This window comes from Crocodylus porosus, unplaced genomic scaffold, assembly GCF_001723895.1.
Source record: "Crocodylus porosus isolate Cpor-Errol unplaced genomic scaffold, CroPor_comp1, whole genome shotgun sequence".
Lineage (NCBI taxonomy): Eukaryota > Metazoa > Chordata > Crocodylia > Crocodylidae > Crocodylus > Crocodylus porosus.
The window spans coordinates 65,095,916-65,120,556 of record NW_017728918.1 but is presented as its reverse complement, the minus strand read 5'-3'; the positions used below and the strand labels follow the sequence as shown (position 1 = coordinate 65,120,556).

The 24,641-nt window shown below is 42.0% G+C and overlaps 1 protein-coding gene across 1 annotated transcript in view; it reads left to right on the top strand.

Annotated features, from left to right (window-relative positions):
• The first annotated feature begins 1,394 nt into the window (after window positions 1–1,394).
• IBTK (inhibitor of Bruton tyrosine kinase) overlaps window positions 1,395–24,641 on the top strand; it is a 94,306-nt gene continuing 71,059 nt past the window's right edge. Inside the window, exons 1-5 of the mRNA XM_019538164.1 lie at window positions 1,395–1,573; window positions 14,474–15,156; window positions 17,654–17,750; window positions 20,127–20,251; window positions 22,758–22,868. Coding sequence (XP_019393709.1) covers window positions 14,833–15,156; window positions 17,654–17,750; window positions 20,127–20,251; window positions 22,758–22,868 — 657 coding nt within the window. The 5' untranslated portion in view covers window positions 1,395–1,573; window positions 14,474–14,832. The remainder of the gene's footprint in view (window positions 1,574–14,473; window positions 15,157–17,653; window positions 17,751–20,126; window positions 20,252–22,757; window positions 22,869–24,641) is intronic.

The following is a 24,641-nucleotide window of genomic DNA, read 5'->3' as shown; positions in this document are numbered from 1 at the left end:
TCCCCCTCACCCCCTGACACAACATACAAGAGTAAGATTGTATTTTGAGCTATTATGCAATCACCTCTACACCAACATACATACAGCAGGACAAATATATATGTTTAAATAAAATTAAAATAAGTTATAGTAGATATTATTTAATTTTTTTTAAATATATGATTTTTTTTTCCAGTTTGATGATGGCAACCCCCAGCCCTCCCAAAAAGGAGTACTTCATAGATTTCATAGACATTAGGGCCTGGAAGTGACCTCACAAGATCATTGAGTCCAGCCTCTAGCCATAGGCAGGAAGTCTGTTGAGGTCAAATGATCCCAGCAAGATAAGCATGCAAATGCCTTTTGAATGAGCCCAGAGTAGGTGCTTGCACCACCTCCAGGGGGAGTCTGTTGCAGACCTTGGACACTTGGACTGTAAAGAAGTTTTTCCTTTTGTCCAGTCTAAATCAGCCTTTCCAAAATTTGTGCCCTTTAGACCTTGTTATCCTTTGGGGGCCCTGGTGAACTGTTCTCCCACATCCTGGTGCACCCCCCTTATTCAGTCCCTCCATGGCAAGGGGAGGGACTTCTGGTGGCAAGGGTCGGGGCAGGATTTCTGGTCCCAAGATGGTGACCAAAGGGCAGGGCCCCTGTCAAAGGGCAGGGTTACCCTCCCCACCCTCCTTAAGCAGCCCTTCAGCAGAAATAACTGCCCATCCCTTCCTAGGCCCAGTTAGAGGTTTCTGGCCATCTGCCCCCTGTGCTGTTGGGAAGGTGGCAGCCCGGGGCCCAGGTAGGGCCCTGGGCAGCCCGGGGCCCAGGTAGGGCCCTGGGTGCCTGGGGCCCCCTGCCGGGAAGCAAAGAAACCCCCAGGCCCCCTCCTTCTTCGCCACAACAGCTGTTTGCTTTTCTTCTCTTACTGCCGCTGGTTTCACAGGTTTTCTTCTCGCCTGACAATGTTGCCTCTCGCCCTTGCTGACCGGTTGAGGTATGGGAGGGAGTTACCGCCCCCCGAAGTCAGCAGATGCAGCCTGAAGTTAGTCCCCGAGGAGTCACCCTCCCGCTGTCCCCGGCCAGGGGAAGCCTCTGTGGCTCTGGCTCCTTCAGAGGTGCTGGCGGCCCCCTCCCCGCACGCTGCAAAGTCCCGGGCTCCTTAGGCCAAGCCCAAGATCCTGCCCGGGGCCGCGGAAGAGGGAGGAGCAGTGGGATAGCCCGGCGCGCTCGGCTTCGCCAAGACTTGTCCAGTCCGGGTTCCCATCCAGTCCCACGAACCCCGCCCCCTACCCCAGCCAGTCAGTCCCACCCGGCTCCGCGCCATTGGGCAGCGCCCTGGCTTCCAGCAGCCAATGGAATGGGCTCGCCAATGGGCTCGCGGGGCGTGCGGCGCTTCCGCCAATCCCGCGCTGCCTTGTTGCGGGGTGTGGCCGTTGCTCATCTCCTACGAGTGCCAGCTGTGTGCCGGAGCCGTGGCAGTTGCCCCCCGGTCGGAGTCGCAGAGCAGCCTGGGCCCCCGTGGTTGCCACTGAGGATGAGTCCCCGTGAGGCTCAGCGCGCGACCTGTCCTCCTCGCCCCGGCCCAGTTATCTAGCGACTGGTGAGGAGGCGGCGGGGGGCGGCACGGGCCTGCGGGGCGGGGCGAGGCGGCCAGGTTCCCCCTCCATCCCCAGCGCCTTAACGGGCCGTAACTGCCCGAGCCGGCGGTGCCTGGCTCGGAGCAATGGCCCGGCGGCCGCTCTGGGGGCAGTGCTGTCGGCGCTGCTGCTCCTGCCCGTTCCTTTCCGCTGCTGTCCCTTGCGCCACGTGGTAATCACTCCGGGAGCCTCCCCTGGCATTGCCGGGTCTCGGCTCCTGAAAAGGGGGTTCAGGTGCTGCGGTGCAGTCAGCACGTGTAAAATGACACATTTTTCTCCAGTATAAATAAGCTCTAAACTTTGCTAATGGTGGGAGGGGTTAGGTGGATTATTCCCTTTTAAGATGGAGATGAAAACAGACCTCTGAAGGAGTTACAAAGAGTGTGCAGAGCTGTGAAATAGCATCTTTCCCAGAAGTTGCAAGCAGGCGCAAAGGCTAGCCCCTGCAGAATGTGGAGATAATTAAAAAGAAGAGAGGTAGGATGAGCTTAGAAGGGATCAGGTAGGTTTATAACGAGACATGAAGTCAAATGTGTCTCCCTTGGCACTGATGGGCCAGAGGTGGTGGTGCTGCTAGGCACTAGGTTTTAAAGTTTGAGTGGAGCGGGAATAAAAGCGTGGGGGAAAAAGGATCTCCCTGGATCCTCCTCATTTTCCTGCCCCCAGGCATTTGGTTTCACTTTGCTGGATGCTTGGTGATGCATTTACCATGTTTTGGGTAGCACATCTGTAAATCTCCAGTGAGTGTACAGGGAATCTTTGAAATAATATTTGGGGTTCACAGATCTGACTTGTCAGCAGCATTGAGCAAAGTGAATGTGGAGAGTTAAAGCAAGGCACACCCGCTGATCCTGGCAAATAATGGGAAGGGAAAACAGCTGTGCTTTTGTGTGAAGTCAGAATGGGTTTGAGCATTTCCAGTTGTGCCAGTTTTTTTTTTTTAACTTAAAATTTCTCCATAGCTGCATCTTTTCTTTTTACTGCTTCACAGAGTAGGTATAAAGTGGAAGTCATTCCAGGATGATTTAAATGAGTTTTGTAATTTACATGAGTGGCATTTTTATGTTTTGTTATGAATTAAATACAAACCTTTCTATCTGTAGGATGCATTAATAATTAAAAGGTTAACAAAATGAGGAGTTAACATTGGATAAGTAGACTGGAGTTGCTGGGATGCTGTTACTCTTTCTCCAACCACAGTTAAGGCAGAAAGGAGACTTTATGCCAATGTGCTGCTTAGTGACAAAAACAATAATTAGAGCATGTTACCTGGCTTTTTGAACTGTTTGTGTTATGATCAGAGAAACTTTAAGCTGAAATAAACCACTACTCTTGGGTAGCAACCTTACTTAGACTACCTTGGTTTCATATTTACTTAACTTATTCTTAAAACTCCCAGTCAAGGGGATTCTACAAACTGTATAGATAGCTTGTTCCAGTGCTTACATAACCTCATAGTTAGAAAATATTTCCTAAAGTCCAGTGTAAATCATCTTTGCTGCACATTAAGCTGATTACTTCTCATCCTACCTACAGTGAAGCTGGAGGACAACCCATCACTCCTCTTTAATAGAACCCTTTTCATGTTTGACAACTGCTGTGTCCTCAGTCTTTTCTAAAGAAAAACTAACTGAGTACCTTCAACCTTTCTCTATAGGTCATTGTTTTCTAGACCTCTTAACACTCATTGTTTTATCATTTGGACCTTCATCCATCTTAAAGAGCAGTGGTTGAACTGGCGTAGTATTCTAGTTGAGGCATTACAGGTGCTGTGGAGATGATTCCTTCCCCCGTGTGGTTGTATGTACAACACTTTGGTTGAAGCATTCCAAAGTGAGGCTTGCTGGTATGTTTTTTGCAACTTCACATTATTGGTAGCCCATATTCTCTTGCATGCAACTATTACCTTGCCAGTTATTGCCCATTTTGCATATACACATTTGGTTTCTTTTTAAATGCACTTTTCTTTACCAAATTTCATTTGGCTGATCTTTGGATCATTTACCTAATCTGTCAAAATCATCTTGAATTCAAGTCTTGTTCTCCAAAGTAGTTGCAGGTCATCTCTGCTTGGTCATTTACAAGTTTGGTAAGTGAACATACTTTTGCAGTCCAGGCTGTTGAAAATGTTGAATAGAACACTGCATTTGAGAGATCCTTGATAATTTTTCAATGAAAAATCATGTCCAAAGATCTGGTAATTTTTTTAGTCTATATTTTTCTGTTCATTTATAAGAACATCCTGTAGGGTGCAGTAGGACAGCTCAGCATTGGGATATAGTTGTTTCAAAATAAAGTTGCGAGGTATGCTGGCTGCAATTTTGGTGACAATTATATGATCCCCCAGTAATAGGGAAGGTGAGGGTTAAAGATTTGTATAAGTACTTTTAATAATGTAGACTAAACCTTAAAGCTTGTTCTTTGCATCACAGAGTATCAAAGCAAGTATTGTATTTATTACCAAATCACATTATAGAGTATGAATCATTCAACTAAAGGGGCTAACATTGATGTTTATTTATAGCTACACCTGAGCTCAGTTTGAATTTATAAGAATATTTTATAAGAATTTCTAACTATCAACAAAAAATTCTAATGACAGCCTGCAATGAGACTTGAGTCTTGCTCACTTTCTGGTTGGGGCTGCCAACTCTTTGGAGACAGCCTAGCAGATATCAAAGGAAGGAGGGCAATGTGCTGCTTCCTGTTCCTTTTCTTGAGGCAGATGTTTTGCCCCTGCAGCATTCGCACTGTTTGATAAAATAAAATACAAGGAAGGAGATGCACATTCATTTCAAAACCACTTTGGGGTCTAATTTTATTAGTAATGCATGTCTCATTTTTGTCTAATCCCAAATATAAAGATCTTTAATCTTTTAAACAACGCAGAATACTCCAGTCATCTTCTAAATCATGATCGTTGTACATAAGAATTGCCATTTCAGATCATAGGTTCGTCTTGCCCAGTATTCTGTATCACACAGGCAGGGAGTGGATGCTGACTATGGACACTTGTTTATCCAAACTGCTGCAACTTCCCACTAGATGGGGAAGAATAAGAAATATAAATAATATTCATAAGTTTGTAGCTATAGAAATAATTTTGTGAGGGAATTTTAATGTATATATTAAAAGTTAATCATATTTTTCATTAGTTAATAACAACTTCCAGGCTAGTTTTAAAAGTCTATCGGAACATCAGAGCTTCAAATTTCACTTTAGTTCAAGAACATTAATGTATTATTTGGAATTTTTTTTGAAATTTGTCTAGATACTTTGTGCCTTAGGGTTCCGCAGATTATGATTGACAGGGTGTATGCTACTTATTCACACCACATAGAAGCATAATTTGTTTAACCACATAAGAGTAAGCACATCTCTATGTATTACCTGTTGCTTACGTTGCAACAAGCATGGGTTATTTGCATAGTAAATGTAAAGCTATTTAAGTGCATAATGTGTTTCAGCCCCATAGTCATCTTTGTAACCTAATTGTACTCTGGCTAACTTGAGGGCTGCAAATGTCATAGCATTGATGGTGCTGGTTAAGTAACATCAGTGCTGTGGTATTAGGCCAGACATTGACTAGTTCTTGTCACTTTGAAGATTTATAGTGGCAGCCATGAAACTGACTGACTATTAGGGACTTGAAAATGATGGGAGCTGGTCTATTTTGAGGCTTTTAATACCACCATACTGAAAGTACTGTGTATTTAGGGTGCATTATTTACACTAAGTTTGGATAAGTGCATACATATTTTAGGTGAGTGTATAGCTTCTTTTCTGGTTCTGAGGCTGTGTGCTTAAATGCAGTACCTTGTACATTACTGTAGCTTATGCTGCACCTACAGTATGGTTTGAACTGTTTGCTTACCATCCTAACAAATTGTTTTTCTAGTTTAATTTCTATTTATGGTGCTCTTCATAACATTTTCTAGCCATAATAATTAGAAGGACATGGAGAAGCTTGAAAGAGTCCAGAGGAGAGCCACGTGCATGGTCAGAGGCCAAGAGAACGGGCCTTATGAAGAGAAGCTGTGAGCTATGGGACTCTTCAGCCTAAAGAAGCACAGGCTCAGGGGTGACTTGGTGGCAGCCTCTAAGTTCATAAGGGGTATGCATCAGAGTCTGGGGGAATGTCTGTTTACCAGACCACCCCAAGGGATGACAAGTCCAACAGTCACAAACTCCTGAAAGCCCATTTTAGGCTGGACATAAGGAAAAACTTCTTTACTGTCTGAGCCCCCAAGGCCTGGAACAGACTTCCCCCAGAGGTCTGCAAGCATGTACTCTGGACACTTTTAAGAAACATTTGGATTCTTATCTTTCTGGGCTCCTTTGCCTCTAGCTGACTTCCTGCCCCTTGGACAGGGGTCTGGACCCGATGATCTTACAAGGTCCCGTCTAGCCCTAGTGTCTATGAAATCTGTTTGTACTGTTTGAACATTAACTAGAAAAGTTGTTGACAGTGTATATTAATTCCCCCCCTGGAAACCCTCCCCCCCAAAAAACCCAACAACCCCTAAACAAATCTTGTTTTTATTCTGCTTTTGTTTGGCCCTTTCCTTTCCTTTCCTTTCCTATCAGACCATGGTTAAGATATTTTTTTTAAGTCATATCTAGGATCTGTTTTCTCTCTACTTTGTGTCCTATATGCTCTTTTCCTACCTTTTCCACTAGCTTTATCTTGTCAGATTCTTTTCCTTTCCCTGCTGCTTACTCTCATCTACATGTAATCATTTCACCAAATATACTCAGTCAGTGGTTTGAATATTACCTGCCACTTAACACCTAAGGACCAAATACTATTAACCAAAGAAAGTAAAAGATGAAAGAAGTAACAGGTTGGGTGCCATTGCTTGTGAGAAAGTAGGGTAGTTTTCTTTTCTTTTGTCCAATCGGCTGACTGCTTGCAGAGGGGAGTTTAAACTCCTAATGAGTTAGTATTCCTTGAACTCTTAAGTTTTATCCCATTACAGTAAAAGTTTATGTGACAAATCTTGAAAATCCTCTCTCAGTCCAATCCCATCTGACTGCTATAAAGGTTCTGGCTCTTTTTATTCCTTGCCTAAGCCATTTACCTGCTCCTGAACTAAGTTGGGGATCTTGGTTGCTCCAGTAAGGACTGTATTCTCTTAGTTCCTGGCAGCTGCATGTTCAAATTGTTATCCAAGTCTTAATTGAAAGTAAACTCTTTAAAGTTAGATCAGAGTATATTTGACCTCTTGAATATTGGTGGAAATTGCATGTAGTAGTTAAAGAAACAGGCTATTTGCAGACTTAAAAAAAATAAAGCAACACTTTAAACTCAGCGTGTTCCCAGGACAAGCCCAGTGCCTGCTCAGAAGAGGCAGTGTCTTAGTTGGACCTGGCTAACCTGACCAACAACTTTAGTGAGGCTTTTGGCACTTTTATCTAATAGTTGATTGAATCAGCTTTAGCTAAAAGTGCCAAAAAGCCTTGCTGAAGTGCCTGATCTATACAGGTGCGCCAGAGCCGGGTCCAAGTAACATAGCATGCTGCTTGTACTGGGAAAGTGCAGGGTATTTGTTTGTTTTTTGATTGTCTGCAAGCAGCCGTGGTGAGCAGAAAACATTCAGGGAAAAAGGGAAAAACCCAGTAAGAATAACTACGTGGAATCTTGCTACTCTTTAGTTGACCAGTCTTGAAACCACTTGCATGAATGAAAATAAGCTGGTACGTTAATATTTGCAGGATTAAAACCCATATTTTAAATTGAATAATTTATTGTTCTGTGAAACTACCCTTCAGTGGACTTAAATTACAAATAGCATAAAAATAATTTTTAAAAGGATCTACTTGCTTGTTAACAAATCATCTGTAAGAAAATCCAAAGAACCCATATTGTTGCTATGCACATAACTTTGAGAGTGCACAGCAGCAAGTAAATGCATTATCCCTTCTAATGACAGCATAGATAAATGACTTAGGTGCCTGTTCTAAGAACAACACACTTGTGTATTAGGAGAATAGTTTGACTTTGCCAAGAAAAAAATTGTTTTTTGTTGTTGTTGTTGTTGTTAAGTATTTCCATGTAGTAATCACATGGCAACATATGTCTTTTTTTCCTCGTGATTTACATTTGTTCCATAGTTTCCATTCTTCAATCATACATAGACTAAGTACAAACGGTCAAAAAGTCTGAGGCTGTATCGATTCAATCTGTGCAGTTAGTCTAAGTCAGTGGCTCCCAACCTTGGGTTGTGACCCATATCAGGGTCGGGGGGGAAGGGGGTCCGCCCCTTGCCCCACCCTTCCTGCCTGTGGCGCTCTCTTGGTACATGGTCTGTGTAGCTCTCACTGCCACTGTCTCCCGCAATCCGGGCCTGGCCCAGGCTCTGCTGGTGCCACTGGGCATGAGTGAGTTGGTGGTAGAAGTGGGGGTCGTGACCCGGATTTAGGTTCGCAGCAAAAAAAAGGTTGGGAACCACTTGACTAAGCTATGTAGATTGAACCCATAAGCAAGTGAACAGACATTCACTTTTGATTCTGGAAATGCAGCCACATGCCTGCAGTGGCCCAGCTCAGAAGATGGCAGGTGCTAGAGCACACCTCCCTGCTCAGCTGAAGCAGACAGCTTTGGCCAAAGCTAGGCTGCCCTCCCTGCGAGGTGGCAGGGTTTGCAGGGGGAGGTGCAAAGCATCCTGGGATGCTGGCGGACTGTGAGTTAACTTGAATCTTGAGGGGATTTGGGACAAAAGTTCAATAAACTGATTTAACCTAAATCAGTTAAGTCTGCTACATCTCTCTTGGGTTATTTTAAACCAGTTTTGACCATTTTGAAAGTAGTTTATGTGCCCTGAACTTCTGTTGTGTTAGAGAATTGAACTGGTTTCCAATGACTTTTACCAGTTTGTGCAACTTCTGTCCATAGCCATAATGCCTATGTTTAAGCAACACTTGTTATTTGCTTCTTGAGCAAGCTTGTTTTTTTCACATGCTCTTATTCACAATTCAAATACTTTTTTTTTTTTTGACGATTATGAGGAAACTTCAGTCAGAGCTTTTGAGTGTGTGGATAATGTGAGAATGCTGTTCTGTTGTATATCCAGAGAGCTACAAGTAAGATTTTTTTATTTTATTTTATATGTTCTTTTTAAACAGGACTGAGCTTTTTGAAGAGAAAATGCCTCTGGGGTGTACCTAGTGAAAAAACAAAGTGCTGATTTTTATAGAGCAGAACACATGGTATGAGGATAAAGGATTCAGCTCGAAGCTAATTTAAAACTAAAGTTTTGAGGATATTTTTCACCTAAATCCTGGGACAGATTGCTGAACTCAGGGCGGCCTTTGTGGGGAGGAGGGCGTGAATCGGAGCAAGCGCCACCAGCCCTTGGGGGGGCCCCCCAGAGTGGAGCGGAGCAGGGGCAGCTCCGCATCCAGCTGCTCGCTACCCTGCCAATGCCACTTCTGCCGCTGGCGGTGACAGCTTCTTCAGATCTGGGGCCCAGATTGGAGCAGGGGAGGAGCCCCGCATGGGCTGACTTGTCCTGGGCCTTGCGCCCTGCTTGGGTCAGCTTTGGCTGAATTCTTAGTAAATTAGTCACTTACTGGAGTGCATATGCAAACAATAATACCAGTAGGCTCTCATAAATGGTATTTAATTCTAAATATTTGAATCTCTTCTCCTCCCTGCTCTTTCGTACTCCTCTTATGACTTGAGATCCTTGCCCTCTGAGCCTAAGAAACATTTACTAGCCAGTGCTTCAGCATTTGTGTTCACTGCAGACATAGGATCTGATTCTCCTAGATCTAATGCGAAAAGCATTGATGTGTGCCTGTGTCTTTCAGTCTTTCAAAGAACACTTAGGTAGAAATAAATTCTGGAATCAGCAGCCTTACTTCTTGGTCACCAGTTTTGCTAATGCCTGCCCCTTCCTGAGCACCAGAACTAGCTGATCTGGGTTTGGTTCCTGTTTCTGTTTTAGCACCAAGTCTACCTGCAGGCCCTGGCATTGGTACTTAGTCATTTGTTAGAAATGCATTCCAGCAGGAAGAAGACTGAGATTGTTGACACAGAAGGAAGTCTTATGAAGTTGGGGAGAAACTGTTACACATCTTCTCTGCCTGTTATCTCAGGATTATGGAATCTGGCTCAGCAGCTCTTCACCACAGAGAAACCAGCCTTGAGTATGCTGATACCAGTTTTGGAAGGCTTCCTCCCCTGCCACTTTCCATGACCTTACATCTCATTCATATGCCCCCCCTCCCCTCTTTTTTTTAAATCAGCATCAGGAATTTATCATCCTTTTCCTGCAGTTGTCTACCTCTCCTGCTGTGGTAGTATTCAGCACCTTCAGAACTATTGACAAATATTGCAGTAGGAGAACACACCTAGAATGGGTCATCAGAACCTTTATTAGCTATTTTTCCCATTCAGGCAAAAGGCAAGGTAGTCATCACTATAAGCCCAAGATGGTTGAATCCTGTAAAGAGCATCTAGCTAAATTCTGTATTTGCCTTTGTACTGTTCCACCTCATTTTGAAGAAGTGTGTTTCCATGTTGTGTTTAAAGGGTGCGGTACTCTTTCCTTCCTGCCCCTTTCCAGTTCCATGTTCTTAGTCCACTAGTAATGTCTTTGCCCCAAGATGTATTTGAGGGGCTGGGATCGTTTCATTTTGCTTCTGTAAAGTAAAGGCAGAGCTGATTCTTCTGGATCAAGTGGTAGGGGAACTATTAAGTTACCAGGCTATAGTGATCACACATTGTTACTTTGAGACATCCTGCATCCAATTTCAGTGTCTGTCCCCCCTCCCCCAAGTAAAATCAGGTAGCTTGACAACAGTGGCTAAAAGGCCATAAAATCACCAGATAGGGCTGAAAACAGCTTATGAATGGGTATCTATGTCCTCAGGGCTTAGAAAGAGGGTTCTGTCTATTTCCTGCCCTAAGGCAATTTTCACAGTACAACACAAAGGTAATTCTTGAACAGTACTGATTATAACCTTATTTCTGTCCTGGGCTCCACAACATGGGCAACTGGTGTCTCCTGTGTCTGGGGTGGGGGGTCGCCCAGCATGTGGCACGCTGCTGATGTGCTTCCAGCAGAGCCAATTTCAGGGAGGGCAGTGCTGTTGTCTGTGCCCTCCTACCAGCTGGAGCACTGGTTCAGGGTGGGGGGGCACCAGCGTTCTCGGGGGAGGGGGGGATGTGCCCCCTTACACATCGCCTATGCTCCAGAGGAGAGTAGTGAGCAAAGTTGTGAAACTAACCTGCTGTGGTTGCAAAATAAGCTATAACACTAAGCTTCTTTATGCTGTCACTCTTTTTGAATTATTTTCTTTTTTCTTTTGAACCATTTTGTGTTCTGGAAGAGTTCTGTTAAATTTGAAAAGTGTACTTCTAAAAGGAGCTAGAACATTGAATTTCAACATAATTCTATTGTAGCATTAAAACAAATTTTAAAAAAAGAGTACTAGTCATATTATGACTGAAGGCTCAATAAATACAGCTCTAATAAGGAAGAAAAACAGATTATTATAATAACATAAAAATGAGGGTAACAAGTAAAACAAATGTTAAAGGAGTCTTAGGAATCTGTTTTTGTTTGTCTTTTTTTTTTTTTTTTAAACACAGCACAGGGTAGATCTATAGAAATCCTAATCTGTATTTATTTACTCACTGCAACAAGATGTGTACTTTATCGATTTGTTAATACATGCTTGATAGGATTCAGAGGTTTGATCTATAGCTTTGTGCCTCTCAAACATTCAGAATGTATTCTAATATACCAATAGAAGTTATTTTGCCATGCTGAAATAATCATGGATAGGGCTGGGCTGACTTGCAAGGAAATTAATCCATAGAGTCTAATTCTGCATGCTTGTAGCAAAGGTCACTATAATGACATTAGTGTAACACAGCTCTGCTTGTCTCTTGGCTTGTTATACAGGATGATATGTGTTTCTAAGTCAGTGGTTTTCTGTCCATTTTAATATTTAAAGTAGGTTTCTCTGTTGTGGTTCAGGTTTTTTTTCCCTTCCTTGCCTTGATTTTTAAATTCTGGGTGTCTCTGCTTTTCTGTAACTGATTTGCTGCTCTTGTTTTGTTTCTGAAGTACCTCCAGCAAAAGGGTCTTGAGAACTTGTGCTATTTAACATACGCCTGATCACAGAAGAACTTTACCTACATTGACTTTAATATGAAGTCTGGCATGGACCATTACTTCACTGATTATAGACATGAAAAGGGTTTTTTTTTTTTTTGAGTATAGGAAAAGAAGAAAACTTCAGCTTTGGCAGTTTCTATATGTGTACTTTTTTTCCTCTTTTATCATTTCTGACAAATAGATCAGTATCAAAGGGTGACAGATTGGATTATGCATCATCATATCTAGTTCATACTGCTTTTCATCTTGGATCTCCAGGTTTTATGAAGTGGAATAAGTATCTGGAGGCCTGTGAGAGGTGTAGTTCTGTGTATCTAGTGTACTGGTCTTCCACTGGCTATCGTAGTTCTCAAAACTATTTTTGTCTGCTCTCTTAGAACAAAGAGGTGGGTTAGTGTCCCTTGAATGAAGGCTTGATTGCTGGTATCTATTACTAGGTCTGTTCTTTTGCATTCAAAATGATACATAGGGCCCTTTCATATTGGTGCAGAATTGGCTGTCAACACCTCACCTTCAACACATGACATGGAAAATGCCTGTAAGATGCAGACAAAACGATGGTAAACAATAGTTCTGATCAGTGTTGATCTGTGAAATATTTCAGAATATCAGTGGTAGCTAGGGTTGAGTGAACAACACCTAGTGAATAACTTGCTAAACCTTGTTCCCCCTATTCATGGGTTTTTTCCAAAACCAGTTTTTGTTACAATGTCAGGCTACTTAGAATTACTGGGCAGGTGCTATCTAAAAAAAATTGGTCTTATTATAGATGGGGGGGGTGGGGGTGGCAGAGATGCAGCCTACAAAGCCCTACAGTCCAGCTCGTGGGTCTCAGATTGACCCTGTGCACTTTATGCAGCACATGCCAGCCCCGGGAGTTCTGTACATGGCGTGTGGCGCTAGATCTGGGGCTACAAGTAGTACCCGCAGCGTGGGGGCCAGTATGGTGTGGGTGCTGCACTCGGCACCTACCCCGTGCTGGCCCTGTGTCATGTGCAGTGTGAGCCCTGGATCAGGGCTGGCATGTGCTGCATACATTGAATGGGGCTGGACTTAGTGTGTGCTGTGCACACAGCACAGGGGCATAATGAGCCCTGCATGTTGGCTCTGTGGTTTGTGTACATTGGCCTATGGATCATCCCTGCATGTTGGAGCAAGTGCACAGGGCTGGGCTAGCATGGGCACCTCATGCGGCATGCACTTCGTGCCATTTTTGCATGCAAGCCCAGAACCAAGGCTGGCTAGCACCTCATACAGTGCACAGGACTGGCTTAGGCCATGCATTGCATGAAGTGTGTGGGGGCCGGTCTGTGGGTCCAGTTTGTCCTGCAGACGGGCCCTACACCCCTCACCCAGCCTGTAAGGCTGGATGCATTTGACAGTCTGCTGTAGATTATTCCTGAATAATGTTTTTTGGTAGTTGATATTTTTGAGTTTAATTTTCTTTAGGTCCCATGTCACGGCAGGCTTACTATATTAATACTGCTTGTTCTGTTTACATTGAGATTTCTTATGCAAGTCCTGTTTACGAGCTTAGAATTTGTTTTCTGCAAATGTTAAACAATTTATTGTTTACAACAATTTTTTTAGTGCACTTGATATTTTTAACTTCAGTTAATGAAGTAGAGGGCATGATGATCAGGATGTCTCCATTCTTTTTCTTTGGCTCTGTCAAAGTCTTCCTATACAGTACTGATCGTGGATAAAAACATCAGCCTGTCTGCTCTGTCTCTCTGTGTGATGTAGTGATATCACTTCTTTATGAAGGTATAGGATACAAAGCTGGCGCATAGTTCCATGACAAATGGCACAACTTTCATGAATGCACTGACAGATAAGCATACTAGTTTGACTGAATCTTCATAAGCCCAATATTATTTTGTTCATCTAGATCTAGCAGATGTTGTGTTGTCCTTGTTTTTTGGCATATTCTGCTCAGGGAGCAAGCATTTCAGACTCTGATTTAGGTCACAAACAAAAAGAAAGGTCTAATTCCTAGGAATGAAAAGCCAAACATTTGATATGTGAGCAAACCTTCTTAAAATCAAGGAGTTGCATACACGTAACTCAGAATAATATTTGGCTCAGAGTGAAGCTTGTGTTGGAAAAGTTAATTTGAACCATTTTTAGGTTGAAGAGCAATTCAAATTTAGAATTAGCAGCCATCTTATTTTCCTGAGTGGCATATGTAGGTCACTGTCCCTTCCTTCCCCTACCTCCCCAGCCCATTATTTGCTTATCTGAGTATCTATTTGAATGCTGCCTATACTTCATGTGAAGCATAAATTTTATTTTTGTTTTCATGCTGCATCTGGGAGTCTAGACTAGGATATTCCTATTCCTATTCCTACTCCTAGTCTTATAAATACTTTTAAATCTCATAAGAAAGCATGACATTTGAAATTTATTTCCTTATCCTTACTAAATTTTCCTGCTGAGATGTTTTGATCACTTTGTTAAATTAAAGGCACATCTTTAAATAAAGCTTTGTGTTTCTGTGGATGTAGATTGTGGCTTATTTTGTTTCTAAAACTTAAATTGTTTGGAGAAGCAAGGGGGCTATTGGGTAATTCACTTGGTGCATGGGAAAGCTTAGTATTAAAAGGAATCAATTAAGTAAGGCTTTTCTGGTTCCTACAGACATAGTTATAATGCATGTCTTATTGGGACCTTCAGCCTTTGAAGATGTTTTATGTTAAATGTTTCATAATCTTTTCTTATTCTTTTTTGCAGGACTCCCTTGCAATTATGGAGATTTAGAGGAATTAGACAGTGTGGAGGGGGAATCCCCCTCCCCACTCTTTAGTTGACTTCTGGATTTTTTTCGTTGGACAATAAGAAGACTTTTGTTGTATAAAATGGAGTAATAGAAGACTTTATAGATATAACTTTATATTTATAAAATATTTATTTTGTTCAAGTGCCAAACCGAGCAGCACAAAGATTCTCATGGCAGCTTTGTAAAACTGAGTCTAAGTACTTGGAATCATGAATTTCCAGAGGCACTGTATTATAGTGTGCTGAAATCTGAGTGCCTTGTTATTCTTATTGGCTGTTACTTTTTAAGGAGGGAACAGTTCTGAAAAGTAAAGATGACTACTTCCATGCCTGACTGCACTTTGAAGTGTCGCTCTCTGCAGCATGCTTTGGATGTTATTTCTGTAGTTACCAGAGGAAGCGAAGGCCAGGTGAAAGCCTTTCTCTCTTCTCATTGCTACAATGCAGCAACTATAAAGGATACTTTTGGCAGGAATGTCCTCCATGTTGCTTCCTCCTGTGGCAAGAAAAGTGTGGTAGATTGGCTTACAGAGGCCAAAGGAGTGGATTTACTGGCAAAAGACAAAGAGTCTGGATGGACAGCTTTGCACAGAAGCATCTTCTATGGCTACATTGATTGTGTTATGTCATTGATTAAGGTTAGTATCCAGCTTAAGTATGTACTGTGTATTAAATTGATGTGTGCCAGATATGTGCTGTTTGGTCTGGTATCAATGGCTTTTTCTATATTCAGAGTTTTGTTAGTGTAACTGAAGATACACTTTTAGGTTTTTTTTTAAACCTGGTACAAACCCTTTGAGGAAACCTTTAATTCAGTGTAAACCTGACAAGTGTTGATACAGTTAAATTTTAATTCTTAATAGCTAACGAAAAATCATTTCAAACTGTGCAGGGTTAAGTTTGGATTACAGAGAGGTGTCACACCTGGATCCTGGATGTGACTTTTTGTTTTTGTTTTTTTTATGCAATCTGATCCCTGCACCTGCAAGGAGCCCTTTTGATAGGCAAGGTGCTCCAACAGTATTCATTTAGCACCAAATTGTAGATTGCAAAGTACATCAATAGAAGTGTTTTGTAGTAATGAAAACAGTTAAACAGAGTAGTGTACTTTATCTTGTGGTGTCTGCAGCTCAAACATGCAACAAGTATATGAAAGTGAAATAGATTGAAACTGACTGTTTAGTGGGGCTCTAGTTCTGTCCTGTTGGCCAGTTGGTCACTAGATGGAAGAAGGGTGGGGGACGGGTCCTGTCCTTTTCTTTTCTTTTCTTTTCTTCCCTAGTAATGCAGCAGTCCCTGGTGGCAAAGAGGGCAGAAGAGAGCCAGACATAAAGAAATAATGTTACCTTTTTTGGTATAAGGATTTGAAGCCATTTATTCCCAATCTTCCTTTCCTGGTATCAGTGATATGGAAGAGAGGAGACCTCCTGTTTAAAGTATGCTTAAGTTTTGCTCCAGGAAGGTCAGTTTGTGATAGTATGCCACTTGAGAGAGATTTGTTTCTTTCTTGCCTACAGCGGCTTATCTTCTTGTGAAATTTGGGAAGGAAGCAGATTAGAGTTGTCAACTGTCTGTAAATTACTAAATTTATAGACAGTTGGTAAAAAAAAATCAAGCTAAAAATGGCTCTCAAAGTCCATAAAAATAAAATCAAAAAACTTTAGCTTCAGTAAACACACAAAGCAGCCAGAGCTGCTTCACTGATTCTCTGACAGAGCACAGCAGTATCTGTGTGGGAGCCCAGCATCTTGCAGGGAGTATTTTTCTTTTTTTCTTTTTTTCAGGGGTTTGTAGACCCCTTCCTTCCTCCCTCCCCCGCCCCCTGCCCGCCATTCTTTGAGGGTCTGTGCTCAGATGGAGAGAGTGGTGGCTGAGTGTTGTGGGGGGGGGCACATCAGGGTGTAGGGCTGAGTAGGCAACCTCTGGTGTAAAACCAGTGCTGCAGTCAAGCTGCCTTTCTAACTGAAGAAAAAATTAGTTTAATGCAAACTTTACTGACAACCAGTCTTATTTACTATGGTTGCTGTTAAACCCTTAAAACTGAACCCATCCCTTCTAATGGGTCTGGCAGCAGGGCATTTACATTTTATGTACAATGTATATCAGTAAAAACATGTGTTGGTAGCAAAGGTTTGGGTTGTCAATAAAAAGTTTGTATCCTGTCAGTAGAGAGAGATTTCTTGGGTTGGCTACCGTAGTATAGGCACCATCTCTTGAAACCCTTAAATATTGTTTACCCGTTATTACTTTCTTTTCTGCTGTATGTTTCTTGATGGCCTGGTATACTTACTCAACATTTACACATTGAGTCCAATTACCAGGTCAGCGTATGTGAGTAACAAATTACAGGCATACCTTGTTTTATTGCGCTTTGCTTTATTGCGCTTCGCAGATATTGCGCTTTACAAATTGAAGGTTTGTGGCAACCCTGTGTCGAGCAAGTGTATCGGTGCCATTTGGCTCAGATGATGGTTAGCATTTTTTAGCAATAAAGTATTTTTTAATTAAGGTATGTACATTGTTTTTTAGACATAATGCTATTGCACACTTAATAGTCTACAGTATAGTGTAAACATAACTTTTATATGCACTGGGAAACCAAAAAATTTGTGTGACTCGCTTTATTGCGATATTCGCTTTATTGCGGTGATCTGGAACCGAACCCGCAATATCTCTGAGGTATGTCTGTATAGCAGAAGAGCAACTGCTTTCATTGAAGGCACTCAATGTGAACAGAAGATTCTTCTATACTTCAGCTAACATTCTGTTGTACTTCTGCTTTTGAAAGCATGGGAACAGATTTCCTTGTTTTAGGTCGTGACTGCTTCTGTGTTTAGTAATAATTAAAGTTCCGTAGGCAATAAAATGGTCTGTCCAGTTGAGCCTTATGGTAGACTTACTTTTGGAATAAGTACATTTCTGTTAACCCTAATTTAGTCTTAGTAAGCTATAATCATCTTTAGAATTTTGCATTTAATGTCTTGCTCATGAGACTTGTTCATAGAACATAGTGATTTTGCAAATATTAACTGTAACTGGAACAATGGAGGAATATTTATCAAATTCATTTCTTTCCTTTTTATGAAATGAGAAAAAAATCAGTAAATATTGTTCTTTTTTTGTGTTTACATTCAGCATGGGGTTAGTTTGTATACCCAAGATAAAGAAGGTTTATCTGCCTTGGATCTTCTGATGAAGGATAGACCAGCTTATGTAATCTTCAAGAAAACTGGTAGGGCATCAAATAATAGCTCATCCTGCAGGATTCTCTGTCTTCTACGAACCTTGTGTTTCTGTGTGTGCATGCATGCTTAAGCTTTTGTATAAACCATGCTATTTTTAATTTGACTAAACACAGCTTGAAGTACCATATCGTTAGTAATCGTTATTGTCTCTTGATAAAAGCACAAAATAAAAGCTTGTTCACATATGCCAAATGTGAAACATTTGATGCTAGCAACAATTGAAATGTTAGAGTAGGCAAGAGTGATTCTATTTGTTCCTTTTAAATTGGGGTGGACAATTATTTCAGCCTGAGAGCTACTTAGGGGGTTTTGGTGAGTTGTTGTGGGCCAGGTCTGCAGCCCAGCCTCCCCTACAACCCCTCCACTCCCAACAGGTCACCAAAACTCTCTAAGTGGCTGTGCTCTGCCTTGGGCCAAGCAGCTGGTATGGGGCCATTGGTGGGTGGGTATTGGCGTCTAGGAGTGGGATGAATGGGCTGGACCTGGTCTCGGGTTGTGTGGCTGTGATAGTACAGAGCCAGGGCCGGTGCCTGGGGCAGAGCTACAGTGCGCTCCCTACACACTGCTGAGATGGGCACCAGTTACATGGGAAGAGGATCACGGCTCTGCCCTGGGCCCTTGTTATGTGTTGTTACCATCTTGGGGTTTCAGTGGAGACTGGCCGGGCAGGGTGCTGAGCCAGGTGGATGGGATTGGAGGTGTGGGCAGGTGGGGAGTGGCATCCAAGAGTGGGATGGGGCTGGGTCTAGGATCTTGCCTTGTTGACAGTGTGGGGCCATGTCTCAGGCCAGTGGCATGCAGTGAATGGATCACAGCTTTGGCCTGGCGCTACACTGTCACTGCCCTGTGAACCTGGCCCTGCCCGCCCAGCTCCCAGATGCTGCTTTCTGCCCATCCATGGCCCCATCCCATCCACCTGGCTGCATGCCCTTTCTGTGTGGGTCCCAGCACTGGGTGTGGGGCAGATAGGCTGGGTGTCTGGGCAGTTGGGCTAGGTCCAGTGGTAGCTGTGGCAGCTGGAAGGTGCTGCTGCTGCCAGGAAATGAGTCTGGCCGATACACCACCCCAGTCCTGCTGTGTGTACCTGCGGGTGGTGGGACCAGCTGCACGTGCCACGGCCTGGACTGACCCCTGTGCCTGGGCCAGGTTGGAATGGGGTGCCTGCACCTGTGGGCCATATTTTGCCTACCCTTGTTTTAGATTCTCATGTATTCTGAGGGAGGGGAGGTGGCTGGGGAAGGGGGGGAATTGAGACCGTACTGACTTTAAGAAGTAATTCTGTCTATGAAACTTAAGTTACTCCTGGTTTTCAACAGAATTAAGAGCAGAAATAGTATCCTAATTTTGTTACTCGTCAAAGGATTGTTAGAGCAGCTTTTCAATTTCCTTTTTTTTTTTTTAAAGTAAGTAATTATGACAGCTAGCATGTTAACTAGTATACAACTGGCTCCTTGAGAATATGGATGTAAGAATAGTCTTACAAGTTAAAATCCTTGAAAATTTCTCCTTATCTACATAAACTACTTCCATTGCTCAAGTTAACTAAAGCTGAAGGGAAAAAAACCATGAAAAAGGAACTTCAATAAAGGTGCATAAATCAGTATTTTTAAACTTATAATCTAAGATGATGTTTATCTGTTTGCTCTTTTACTTGGTTAAATATTTACAGTGTTACTTGGTTGCATAATATCTTAGGTTATTTCTGTTATTCTTAGAGTACATTTAAAAAAATTAAACACTATTTCATGATTGTTTTCATTTTTTTTTTCCTTCTTTTCTGCCTCTAAGCAGTACTGAATTATTTGGCAATCTTGTTTTCAGATCTGCGTATTCGCTACTGATTTTGATTTTTATCAGAGAAGAAATAGACTTTTAGTCTTTCCCCCCAGTAAAGTTATTCTTGAACAAGAAAGAGCAAAAGTACTTCTGATGCAAAAGTTACTTTTTTTTTTTTTTACAGACCTGCAAAATTTAAATACCCCATCAAATGTAACTACAGTGATCCTAGAGTGTGGATTCTGATCTGTATAACTGTTCATGGTTGTAAAATTAGTAGGGTAATTTGTGCAATTCTGTATTAAAACTTCGCATGTACAGTAAATGTTTTCACTGGTGATTGCTTTATATGAAAAAATATCAAGACATACTTGTGAGTCTGAGAAATAATGTAAGGGGACACTTTGGTCTCGAGTCTTTCTTGTTTAATAATGTAAATTGCCATAATGTTTCTTTTTTTAAAAAAGGCTTGTTTTAATAAAACCTTACTTATTTTAAAATGGAGTTTTAAACATAAAATGGCGATAAATTTAATTTCTCTCTCATACAGCAGCTGGTTTAGGTGGAATTTTGTCATTGCATTGTAGATCCCACAGAAGTCTACACTTGGGGAAACAACATAAACTTTACTTTGGGTCATGGTGGTCAGCAGAGTAAACACCATCCTGAATTGATAGATCTGTTTCCTCGGAATGGACTCTATATCAAACAGGTATTCTGAAACCTAATACAGGTATCTTATCTGCATATTGTTGTGTAACCTGAAAGACAAACAATGTATATACACCTACTGTAATGAGTCAAACTTATCTGCAGAGAAGTCTAGACCAGTGGTGCTCAAAGTTTGTTGGTCCAGCAGGCCTGATAAGCAGCATGGGGCCTGTTTGTGGGCTGGATAGAGCCCTGTGGGCCTGGATTAGTCCTGGCCCTTTCTGGTCCTGTGCACCCAACACAGGGCCCAGGACTCCCCATGAGTCCCAAAATTTAGCAGCAAGGGAGCAGTACCAATGTTCCCCACCACCAAATTCTTGGACCTGTTAGGAGCTGAGGAACCCTGCTGGCTGAGGATTGAGCACCTCTGGTCTAGGTAGTGCAGCTGATCTTCCTAGCGCTCATATGCACAGTCCTTGCTGCATTGGTCTACCATATATTTTCCTTTTAGTACCTGGACTGATCATTCACAGATCTTTTTGTAGATGGTGATGAATATAAAAGTGTGCATTACTGTTTTGATTGGTAGCCATATCAAATTCTTAAGCTCCGATGCAAAATTAACTTTTGTGTAAGTAACAGGTTAAATATTTCAGTTCAGGCATATGAAGCTATTTTAATTTCCTAATAACTTGTGTCATTTAGACAGTGAGCTGAAGTTAAGGAAATATCTTGATAAAGTTTTTCTCTGTTCAGGCTTCATACACAGGTCCAGTATGTTGCAGGATAAGTTATCACAAGGAAAAACTGACAGTCACCTGGTCCTTCATATAAGACTTTAGTTGCCACAGTATATCATATCATACCATATATTTACTCTTTAGCCTGGAGAAAAGAAGGCTCAGGGGGGACATGGTGGCAGCCTATAAGTATATAAGGGGGGTGTACCAGGATCTGGGAGAACAGTTGTTCACCAGGACTGTCTAAAGGATAACAAGGACTAAGCCACAAACTTCTAGAAGCCCGATTTAGACTGGACATAAGGAAAAACTTTATAGTTTGAGTGTCCAGGGTCTGGGACAGACTCCCCCCAGAGGTGATGCAAGCACCTAATCTGGATTCATTCAAAAGGCATTTGGATGCTTATTTTGCTGGTATCATTTGGCCCCAGCAGACTTCCTGCCTCTGGCAGGGGGGCTGGACTCGATCTTGTGAGGTCCCTTCCAGCCCCTAATGTCTATGAAATCTATAAACACGAGCCCCTAATGTCTATGAAATCTAGAAACATGAAAAACATGTCCATGGAAACCATTATTGGAACTTGAGAATTATCAGTTGAACCAGCATATTGAGGAAATAATTTTGCTGCATTCTTAGGTTGTAGTGTAATTCAGTGCGTTTTATACAGCTCCTGTGATTTAAGACCATAGTGGTGGCCTTGACAAAAACCCAACAGATGCAATGTTAATTTGTTAGGCTGCTGTTGTCTAAACATGGACTTGTATATTTACTAAAGCATTAGGTCTGGTCCGCTAGTTTTGTGTGTTGTTAGATTACTATAAATGTAAAATCACTTTAAATTTATAGTAATCTAACAAGTTGACTGGTAGTGCCTATTTTATAATTTTAGCTATGAAATTACTAATGATTAAGGTATAAAACTTCATTTAAAGTAAACAGCTAACAGAGTGCAGTGCAGCTATAAGAATTTAGTTCTCTCTCAACCCTTATTTATCAGGATTTTTTTTTAATGGTTTATCACAGCCTGAAAATGATGAAAATTAACTTGCTTATGTGTCAATGTCTTGTGGGTATGGCACAGGACTTGGGAGGTAGGTATTTATGTTGTTTGCGCTACACTACGTTTCCTGGACTGTAGCAAAGGATGTTAGTTGTTCAGTGCTCTTTGGTCTCTAGACCTTTCTAGTCACTGGGTTGTTTCTGGTGGGAGGGTACCATTGTTTCCAGCACCTGTTCAGGCAGCCCTGAATCATTGACAAATAGATGCCAAAGCTGACCTCACTTTCACAAGGTGCAAGATTATTTTGCCTTCTGCCTCACTTTTATGGATGTTCTCCCAAAGCTGGAGGTGGATGCAGGAGGCCTGTGCAACCTAGGGGAAATCTTGCATGGGCAAAATGAATTGGTCAGGTAAGCTTGTGAGGAGGCTTTGTGCTTTCATAGAAGGGCTAGAGAATTGGGGTCCTATGTGAGCCCAGGAATTATTTTACATTTGTAACTGAGACAATTTTAGTTCCTTAATATCTGTAGAAGCAATTTTGAAATCATTGCCTCTTTCTTAGACTTAAAAACTAATTGATCAAGGTAATTTTTCTCAAAATAGTGCTTTAAATCATTTGATTATGTTCATAATTGGTTCTATAAATGTTTATATAACTTTACGAATAGCTACTCCACACTTTCTTTATAGTATATTGTACAATATTTTCCTGTGTTTTAAACCAGTCTTCCCGTAAACTTGCTGTTTGAGCTAAATAGTAATAATAAAAAAACCCAAACAAAACTTGAATTGACATTAAACAATAACATGTATGTTGTTTTTTCAGGTGGTCCTGTGTAAATTTCACTCTGTATTCCTTTCCCAGAAAGGACAGATTTATACTTGTGGACATGGTCAAGGAGGACGCTTGGGTCATGGAGACGAACAAACATGCCTGGTATCTTAGATTACAACTATATATTTAACCAGAGAATTGTAATTTCTCATAGGGAACCTAAAAATTCATTAAAGTATTTCCCAAGTGCACTATCAAGGTGCACTTTTTATTTTCATTCATTTGGGAATTTTTTTAGCAATAACAATATTTTTTGGAAAACAATGGATAAATCACATTTAATATTTTAAATTTTTCTTAAAAGTTTTAAAATGCTTAAATATATTCTTTGCATAGTGCGTAATTGCAGTACGTATCAGGAAATAAAAATTGTGAGTTCATTTTGGTGATGTGCACCTCATTCTTTGCAACTTTAAAATATTACTGGTCATTTCCTATTTATTTATTTTTTCTGAGAAACCTGTCAGTAGAATGAGAGTGGGCAAAGTTTTGAGAAATTGTAATGTTTAAGCCTGTATCTTGCAACATTGTGTACTGCAAAGTCTCTGTTGGCTTGATTTAGTATAACCATTATGACCTATGAATTGCAAACCATAAGTGACTAAGTGCCATGCAAGTACCAGTATAATTTTAGACCATATATATTCAATAAATGTTGCACATCTCAAAAATATAGGCTAGCAGAATTATTTGGAGAATGTTTAATATCTCTTCTAAAACCAGGGTTCAAATACTAGCTGTCTTATGAAAAAGTGTTAAAGATTTTGCTGTGGGTTTTGATGTACAATGGATGATGGATGTTGTAGAAAAACTTAAAACGTGTTGTGAATTGTGGTTTTAGTTTTAAAATTGTTTTTCTGAATAGGTGTAGAAGCAATTATCTTGGAGAATCTGGATTCTCCTCTTTATGGGATAATGCTGTAACTCTAAACATTCTTAACATTTTTGAGCCTGCACCATTATAGTCTAAGAGGGCTGATAAATGCCCCATGCATGGGCACATCTGCAGCATGTATGCAGCCAGGAGCCCAGCCTGGTGGCTTGGAGAACAGTATCTGGCTGGTAAATCTGTTGCGAAGGAAGGGAAGGGGCGTGGTGGGGGCAGATGGAGGCCCCCCACTGTGAGGGTGGGGAGTGGAGCTGGGCCAGGGGCAGGGAAGACATTGCACAGCTGGGGAGGGGTGCAGAATGGAGCTGTGGCTTGTCCAGAGTGGGGTCAGCTCCTGCTGCCCCCGCTGCCCTCCTCAGGACAGTAGTCAGGGAGGCACTCAGAGCCCAGGGTGTAGCTAGTATGGGGGTCCAGGAAAGGTGGTCCTTCGTCAAGGAGGCTATCCTTGGGGCCCAGCAGGACGCAATTCCTCTGCGTAGGAAGGTGGGAAAAGGGTCCAAGAAACCTTCATGGCTGAGTAACGATATCCAGGCTGGCCTGAGGGCAAAGAAAAAAGCATACTGGCAGTGGAAGCAAGGGGCAGGGACAAAGGAGGAGTTCAACTCCCTGACCCAAGCTTGTAAGGATTTGTTAAGGGAGGCTGAAGCAGCACTGGAGCTTAGATTCGCTTCTGGGGTTAAGGATAACAGAAAGTCCATCTTCAAGTATATAGGTAGCAAGAAGAAGTCTCAGGATAACATTGGGCCACTACGAGGCAGGGCAGGGCAGTTGGTGACGGACGTGCGAGAGAAGGCAGAACTCTTCAACAAGTTCTTTGCCTCCGTGTTCCAGTCTGCTGACAGTGGGGTGCTTTCGGGTGACAGCGTAGAGAGGCCCAGGAAGGATGCGAGTCCCCCGACTGTTAGTTCAGACCTAGTTAAGGATTACCTGGAGAGCTTAGATGTGTCCAGGTCGGTGGGCCCAGATGACCTTCATCCGTGGGTGCT